Raw genomic sequence first — 9,025 nt, forward strand, 5'->3', positions numbered from 1 at the left:
GACATGCTCAGCAGGTGCAAGAAGGATGGGCCAGTGCCAAAGGCCCAGCCCAGAGATGTTTCACATGTTTCCGTTTATGCCCCTGTAACCAAGCCCTTCTGCTCCAGCACGTATAAGAGACCCAGGCTGAGGGCTACAGCATTCACTGGCCTGGCCCTCTCACTTCTCTCCCATACCTCCGAGCTCGCTCGCTTCTCTCCAGCCATGATCTCCAGACAGCAGTACATCCAAGGCGGGTCCCGAGGCTTTAGCTGTGGCTCGGCTGTTGTGGGTGGGGGCAGGAGGGCTGCCTTCAGCTCCGTCTCTTTGTCTGGGGGTGCGGGTCGCTGCTCTTCTGGTGGCTTCGGCAGCAGGAGCCTCTACAACCTCGGGGGGAACAAGAGCACCTCCATCAGTGTGGCTGGCTGCCGGCAAGGTGCCAGCTTTGGGGGTGCTGGAGGTTTCGGAGCTGGGAGCTTTGGTGCTGGTTTCGGCGCTGGCAGCTTTGGCGGTGGATTTGGGGGCTCCTTCAGTGGTCGAGGTGGTCCTGGCTTTCCCATCTGCCCCGCTGGGGGGATTCAGGAGGTCACTATCAACCAGAGCCTGCTGACCCCACTCCATGTGGAGATTGATCCTGAGATCCAGAAGGTTCGGACCGAGGAGCGGGAGCAGATCAAGACCCTTAACAACAAGTTTGCCTCCTTCATTGACAAGGTGAGCTGAATGCTTGGCAGTGAAGGGTTGGTAGAAGCTAGTGTTCCAGAGCCCTGGGACCTCAGACCTGAGCCTGTCAAGGGCATTGGGAAAACTCTGAACTTCTCTGGACCTCAGTATTCCAGCTGTAAAAGAGGAATCATTACTCTGAGTCTTTTCTTTCGTCCCATGACTCGTGAGAAGATAAGTTGCTCAAAGTAGTCAAATATTTGGAGTTTTCTGGATATGCTGCAGACTACTAGGCACATCAGCTTATCTTACTCTAGTCATCCCAGCTATAAAGCAGGATTGTTAGATCTCTGCTTTTTCTCAGATTTTGGTTTTGGGAATAACTCAGTCAACTTCACTAATAACTAAATGCTTGGCTTTTCTGTTCTCGGAGTGGAAGAAAACCAGGCTGATTTTCCATATGAGAGGGATTCCAATGAGGCAGACAGGGAGGCCAGGGATGCACCCTGACCATTAAAGGAGTCCATGACTCCAGTGGTGGATCCAGGTCTCTTCAGGACCCTGCAAGGTCATCCCTTTCATCCCCCTGCCTCTGGGAAAAATTTCTCTCTTCTGAGTCTATTCAAAGAAAGAAAGGGATGGGCCTCCTTTCTTTTTGTAGTCTTACTTCCTTCTGCATGATAAATCTAGAAATTAGAGTCCTTTAAGCTCAATTACAGTCAAGTATGATGGAATATAGTGAGCAGATCAACCCCAGAGGGCTGAGTCACCCAAAAATCAGTGACTAGATGGGTGAGTGAGGCACTTGTGGTTAAGGCTGTCCCTGTTCTCCATGCATCAATGTCTCGGTCCTCTTAAATGTATGGGGCAAGAACAAACAGTCCTGGAGTAGACTGAGTGGGCATGTTTGCTCTTCTTGCAAGGTTGAATGAACCTCTAGTAGCTTAAAGAGGCTTTATGGTGACTCTAGTGCCTACAGGTATGAAAACAAGACTAAGGGTTTGGTGCTTCCTTATCTCATTTCAGCTCATTCTCCCTTTGGGTTTAAACTGTAATCAGTCACCCTCACCTGCTTTCTTTTCAGTTCTGAAGCACATAAAGTGGAAATGTCATGCTAAGCCAAGACCTTAACTTACATTTCTATAGAGGGAGGGAATGTTCAGGGAAGTCCCCTTGAACTGAACTGAGACTCAATTATGTCTAGGGCCTTGATCCTAAATAGCTATACTCCGTTGTGTGCAGGTTCACAGGGACATATTAGGTTCATTTATAAGTAAGCTTATTTAAATAATATCTTTAATGATTTTATCTTTCATTTGCTTTAGGTCAGGATCACCTTGAATTCAATAGGCCCCAGTTTGTGGTTGTTTCTCCTAATTTTATTTTATTATTTCATTATTTCGTAGAAGTTCAATGTTTTCTCAAGCAACCCCTCCCATGGCCTTTGGATCCCTGTGGTTAGGAAGCTGTTCTCGCTGCACTGTCAAGCTTTGGTGTTCTGTTTGTGCTCTGTTCTCCATAGCCCACATGGCCCATTTGCTGCTGTGGGCTTAGGAATGGGGCCACCATGTTGACCCTAGAGAATGGTGGCCTAGAGTTGCAACATGGTGGTTCTACTCAGGTAGCTCTTGGGCTGCCTGGTTGGCTTGTTAGTGTTGGCCTTAACGGGCCCTTCTGCCAAAGCTTCAGGTCCTTATCAGTTGGCTGGTGTCTTTTTCAACATAGGTGCGGTTCTTAGAGCAACAGAACAAGGTCCTGGAGACCAAATGGAAACTGCTCCAGCAGCAGACAACCACCACATCCAGCAAAAACCTTGAGCCCTTCTTCGAGAGCTACCTTAGTGTCCTGAGGAAGCAGCTGGATGGCTTGATCAATGACAAAGGGCGCCTTCAGTCTGAACTGAAGGCCATGCAGAACAGCGTGGAGGACTTTAAGACCAAGTACGTGAAGAGGAGGGAAGGGATGACATTAAACACACAAATTGCCTGGCCATGCCCCAGGCTCCCTAGGCTGCTCCCCAGTGGTTTAGAATCCCAGACTTTGAAGAGATCTCAAAGAGCTCAGGAAGTTCATCTAGTCTATTTCCCTGCATCCACATAGTCACACTTCATTGGGGTGATGTCTAGTATCCATAAGTTGCCCCAAACAGAAAATTAGTTATAGATTCAGGGAGCTGGGTTTGCCATATAAAAACAAGTTCAGAAATCAATCAGATGAAAAGTAGTATAGCAAGGTCAGAAGAATACAGATTGTACAGACAGGTAGATCTGGTTTGAATACTCCTCTACTTACTAGCTGTGTGATCTTACTAGTAGTTGCTTAACTTCTATGAGCCTCAGTTTTCTTCATCTTTAAATGGAGATAATATCCTACTTTATACGGTTGTGAAATTAATGAGATAGAGAAAGCACATAGCATAGTGCTGGGCATATAGTGAACAGTCAATACATAGTAGCTCTTATTATGCTCACTGCGGCATGGGGCTGAGAAAATACCAACCCTCTCTCTCAATTTGCTCTCACACTAAGTGAAAGGACTGGAGTGTTAGCAACAGTTCTGAGAATTTAATCCACCAAATGGAGGAAACAATAACCCTTCTATGGAAATAAAATCAGTGAGATCACTATTGGTTCTTCTTCTCACATCTTACCTCTTGAAAATAGTCTCTTTAAAGTTTGGTTTTCATGTCTCTGCATAAACCAGGTCTAAGCTGTCACCTTGTACATAATAATTACTCAATAAATGTAGGTCGAATGAATATCTAAATGAACATGAGAAATGGTAGCCAATTAGCTGGATGTTTCCAAATAGCTCGATGTTTGAAAACAAGCAGCAAAGATCTGGGAAACACTAGTTCACTGTGGGGCTTTTCTTTTTCTTCTTGTCCCTACTTGCAGGTATGAAGATGAGATTAACAAACGCACAGCTGCTGAGAACGACTTTGTTGTCCTCAAGAAGGTAAGAGAGAAGGGGCATAGGAAAGTGCTTTCAGGGTACCTCCTCCCTTTGGTAGTGGTCTTTGGCTTGAATTGTGGGTTTGGTCTGTCTCTATCTCATCTCCATCCCATCTGGTGCTATCCAGGTCAATGCAGACAAAGGATAATTAACTTCTATGTAGGCACATGGATTTAAGCGTAGAATATATCAAATGGTTGGTCCCTCACCACCTCACCTGGTGCTGCTAAGAACACCTTTAGATATCACTTAACATCCTGCCTCCATTGTAATTCCTGCACCTTATCTCTGATCCCCCTCCTCCTCTGCAGGACGTGGATGCTGCCTACATGAACAAGGTGGAGCTGGAGGCCAAGGTGGTGGCCCTTAATGATGAGATCAATTTCCTGAGGGCCTTGTATGACGCGGTGAGGACTCCATCCTACCCCCCTCCATTCAGGGAAAGGGAATCCTCTACCTTGGAGGCTGGTGGGTGAAATTCACAGTTCTTTGAAAGGACTCCACCTCCCTTACTTCAGGGCAGTGGGTTCTCAGCAAGGTCATGGATAGAAAGGGTTAAAGTGAAAGATTCAACTGGGAGGTTCTCAGAGCCAGAAGTTGTCTTAGAAGAAGTGATTAGATCTAAAGATTGCTTAGGGGTAGAATTCATTGCTGCCTAGCATTCCTTGGGTGAAACGGGTCCATTCCATTCCTTTCCATCCAACATACTGAAAACCCACTGTATTAGACATGGAGTGTCTTATGGTTTCCAGGGAGCGGCAAAGACTAGAGGAATTGATTTTCTGTCCTGATATGTCACCAACCACTTGATTCCTACATAGGCCTTTACCCTCTTTGCCCACATGCACTGGAAATGCCAACTCTGCTCCCATCTGAGCCTGTGGCATGGCCATTTTCATGACAACAGCAGATTTCTGGGGTCAGAAGTTAGGGAAGACTCTCCTGGGGGGCTGATGTGAGACATTTACCTTGCAGGAGCTGTCCCAGGTGCAGACTCAGGTCAGCGACACGTCTGTGGTGCTGTCCATGGACAACAACCGCAGTCTGGACCTGGACAGCATCATCGCTGAGGTCCGTGCCCAATATGAAGAGATTGCCCAGAAGAGCAAGGCGGAGGCTGAGGCCCTGTACCAGACCAAGGTGGGTGCTGGGGGTCTCTCAGGAGGTGAGAATGGTTTTCAGGGCTCTGCTTTTGATGTCTGTGAGTATACAATTATCAGCTTGAGCCCAAGAGAAGAAAAGTCAGGGATGAACTGATTCTTTCAGGTATCACTGATCCTGGCCTGATTTGGGACTACTTGATATTTTGTATTATCCTTGCCAGCTGTGGCCATTCTCTCTGTGTCCACTGACTTAAGAATGGACTCTACCCAAACACCCCTTACCCCTAGTCTCCTGTGTCTCCCTGGGTATAGGTACAGCAGCTCCAGATTTCAGTTGACCAACATGGTGACAGCCTGAAAAACACCAAGAATGAGATAGCAGAGCTCAACCGGATGATCCAGAGGCTTCGGGCAGAGATTGAGAACGTCAAGAAGCAGGTAAGTGTTGCCCCCTTCCAACCAAAGTACAGGGCCAGGGGCCTAAAGCAGATGTCTCCATAGTAGAAAAACAGATAATATACCAGGCCATAAGACCCTGACCTTGAGAGGATCTGTAGCTTTTTACATAAGCTGTACTCAGATCCTTTCAGCAATATCCCAGATAACAGGACATGACACCCCAGTACGTAAGGTTTCTTGGCTGTTTTTCATTGGTTTTTGCTCATCTTCATCTAATCAGTCTGGTGGGGCCACTGGTGGGCTCTAGCTAGAGTGGATTAAATGCATAAGAGTCAAGGAAGATGCGGACAGCACAGACTCTTGATATCTTAACCCAAAAAAAGTTGGCCCAGGGAGAGGAGACAGGTGTAGAGGCCTTGGAAGCAGGACACTGATGATTGCCTGTCCAATTCCCTTGTCTATAGTGCCAGACTCTACAGGCATCTGTGGCTGATGCAGAGCAGCGTGGGGAGTTGGCCCTTAAAAATGCCTATAGCAAGCAGGCAGAGCTGGAGGCTGCTCTGCGGAAGGCCAAGGAGGAGCTGGCCCGGATCCTGCGCGAGTACCAGGAGCTCATGAGCGTGAAGCTGGCCCTGGACATTGAGATTGCCACCTACCGCAAGCTGCTGGAGGGTGAAGAGTGCAGGTGAGGGTGGTAGGACAGGGGGCAACATGAAAATTTGCAGGGGTCTAGGGCCATGAGTTTGGACCTATTCTGGGCCCTTGCTTCAGTGCCTTGCTGGTACATTATGAACCAAGACAGTATAACGTGTTCACACTCAGGCCTTAAAATTTGGCTATTCAAGGATGGGATAAGACTTTCTGACAGGAAATGAGAAGGGGTGGCTGATGGAAATCAGAAACCTTGTAAACATTGTAACACATGTAGAAAGTGCTTGAGATGTGCATATGGAGTGGAGTGTGGCTCTGGGTCCTGCTGTGACTCACTGCTCTCTCTCTCTCCACCCACAGAATTTCTGGAGAATGCCAGAGTGCTGTGAGCATCTGTAAGTACTTCTGCCCCTGTCATGGCCATTTGCTTACCTTGGTTTGGGCTGGGTCTCCTAGTTGTCAGCACTATTGGAATAACGTGTGTTTTTTGCCTCTCTCTGCAGCTGTGGTCGGCGGTGGTGCCAGTGCTGGCGGCATCGGCCGAGGGTTTGGCCTGGGCGGTGGCTTTGGCTCTGGCTCCGGAAGTGGCTTTGGATTTGGTAGTGGAGTCTGTGACACTTCCGGCAGCAAGATCATCTCTACTACCACCCTGACCAAGAGATCCCACCGATAGAGGAGATGTGGTCCCTACACTCCTCTGAGCCCAGCTGGTCCCAGTCCTGGTGTCTGTATGCTTCCTTCACCCTGCCTTCACTCTCCCTCTCTAAGGCTCGTCTGACCAGTGTCACCTCCACTGTCCCCTGGGAGCTCTCTGTTCCTGGATGATCTTCTCTGCTGGGGCTTGGGCTCTGCCCTCTTGAAGTTTTGAGGCTTCTTCTCAGTTTGCACCCGGTGGCCCACCTGGAGTGAGAGTAGTGTTAGCTGACCTGTCACCTCCTATGGACAGAGGAGAAAAATAACCAGGAGCTTCATCTCCAAATTACAAGGGTTACACATATCCCCTTCCAGCCCAGTGCTGTCTCCCACAAGATCCTGGATATCCCTCTGCATCAGGACCAAACTCATTCTTCATCATCTGGCATAAACTGGCCCTGCAGGATCAGGAGAAGAACCACTCAGTGTCCCATTGAACTCTTCTCATTCCCTCTATCCATCTTCTGGTGAATCTTCAATAAAATGCTTTTGTCATTCATTCTGAGCAATTGTCTTTGTTTCCTGAGGAAAAGCGTCCGGAATCCTGTGTATCCAGATAATTCAGGTGAAAGTGGATGCTGGGGCCAGAAGGATCTGTCTATACAGAGTAAATTCATCAGCTAATTTCTCAGCCTCTACTTCCAAGGTACCCGGATCACTGAGGGAGATGAGCAGAGTTTGGAGCCCAAGGGCTGCCTACAGAGCAGTTGTACAAGCTCAAGAGGCAACCAACAATTATACAAAGAATGCCCATTGTAGGGCAATTCTGGGCCATCCCAAGCACGATGCTGAGCCTAGGATTAACCTCAAAGGAAGGAGTCTAAGTCTGGAGGTGTGGGGTTGTTTGACAGGTATGAGGAGAAAGCAGTCAAGGGGGCTCCATTGACCGTAGAACAAGAGGTAGTGTGGAGAATGTTTATTCTCAGTGTTTAGCAAGGCCTCCCTATTTTCATTCAACTCCATGCATGGGGCTAAATCCCACTGGGCAAATACGGCTTTCCGGAAGCTGTTGTAGGAATCAGTAAGGTCATTCTTGTTGGACGAGGAGTGAAAACATGTGGTTGTCATGGAGCGTTCCTGCTTGCTCCCCTTTCCGTCTTCTGAGCTAGTGTTTATGTTGCTATTCCTGAGTGGTGGAAGCATGGGCGATGGGGAGGGAGGTGAGGCAGGCCTTCTGGAGCAGTGGAGGGTGAAGTTGCCTGATTGAGGCCAGTTCTGAAGGTCCTGGTTGGTGAAATGCAGAATGGTGAAAGGACAGTCAGAGGTGGGGTCTGGGTACAGCTTTGGATGTCACTCTGTTTCTATACGGGACCAATCCCAAAATGCTCCAGGCAGCATAATCTCTCTTTTCCAGAGAAAGACTGCATAGCTCCCCATCCATTACTGTGGTTATTATTAGCTGTCATCGAGTTGGCCCAACTCAAGGTGACCCTGTGCACATGGAATGAAATGCTCCCCTGTCCTGTGCCGTCTCCATGATTGGTTGCAGATTGGACTGTTGTGATCCATAGGATTTTCACTGGTTGATTTTTGGAAGTAGGTCACCAGGCTTTTCTTCCTAGTCTGTCTTAGTCTGGAAATTCTGCTGAAATCTGTTCAGCATCATAGCAACATGCAGGCTTCCACTGACAGATGGGTGGTGGCTGTGCATGAGGTGCACTGGCGGGGAATCAAACCCGTGTCTCGTACGTGGAAGGCGAGAATTCTACCACTGAACCGCCAATGCCCTCCCCTCATCTATAGCCTCTGAGAAGCAGAGGCAGAGCAGCAAACGGTTAATCTCAGGGCACTCTGCCAGGAGCAGCCTCTCCCTGGGCTGATGGCTCTGTTCTTCACCAGCCCAGCCCTAATCTTCCTCTTGTCTGAGAGCTCACCTCTGCGTGTGTCAGAACAGGAAGTCTCTGCAGCCAGTTAGGCTTTGACTTCTTCCCACCACTGCACCCCTCCCCTGGGAAAGTGCTGAACTGGCTCTTCTCTGAGTTTTTAGGGTGGGGAGGAGGAGTCAAGGGTTGGAGCCAGGGGTGGAGTTTCTCAACTTCAACCACCAGGAGGTTGTAGGTTGAGATAGGCCAGTGTGAGAAGCAAGGGAGCAGGCTAACATATTTTTCACCCTCAACAAGGGAGGTGTGGGAGGAGCCAGCCACCTGGGTGGTACTGCTAGGTCTCTCTTGGGACCACCTCAGTTGAATGGAATGATTTACACAGCAAAGTCCAGCTGTAGATTGTATAAATATGTGTGTCTCTTGGATAAACATGTTTGTATTTGCAGGCAAGTGGCTATGTGAGTGTTTTTGTGTTTTTTATTTATATAAGAAAACTCCTGTTTTACTTAAAAGAGGAAAAAAAATCACATTGATCTCTATTTCCAGAACAATCCAAGTGAGTGGATCCTGGCCATGATTCATAGGCTTGGAGCTGGATGGCTACTATAAGGGGATTACTTGGAGGGAGGGGATCCACTTCTGAAATGATAGGTTCACCCTTCTTATAGATATTTTGAGTTGGATACTGACCAGCTCTCCATGTTCAGATGAGCTATGGGGACACATGTTGCATTACCTGCCCCTTCAGAGGCCCCACAC

At 48.2% G+C, this 9,025-nt stretch overlaps 1 protein-coding gene across 1 annotated transcript; it reads left to right on the forward strand.

Moving 5' to 3' along the window:
* The first annotated feature begins 204 nt into the window (after nucleotides 1-204).
* KRT4 (keratin 4) lies at nucleotides 205-6,423 on the forward strand. Its single transcript, XM_004374004.2, has 9 exons — nucleotides 205-693; nucleotides 2,368-2,582; nucleotides 3,540-3,600; nucleotides 3,909-4,004; nucleotides 4,573-4,737; nucleotides 5,013-5,138; nucleotides 5,564-5,784; nucleotides 6,111-6,145; nucleotides 6,254-6,423. Exons 1-9 carry the CDS (start codon nucleotides 205-207, stop codon nucleotides 6,421-6,423), a joined length of 1,578 nt encoding a protein of 525 aa, XP_004374061.2.
* The last annotated feature ends 2,602 nt before the right edge of the window (nucleotides 6,424-9,025 follow it).

The sequence above is a fragment of the Trichechus manatus genome, unplaced genomic scaffold (assembly GCF_000243295.1).
Source record: "Trichechus manatus latirostris isolate Lorelei unplaced genomic scaffold, TriManLat1.0 scaffold00027, whole genome shotgun sequence".
Classification (NCBI taxonomy): Eukaryota; Metazoa; Chordata; class Mammalia; order Sirenia; family Trichechidae; genus Trichechus; species Trichechus manatus.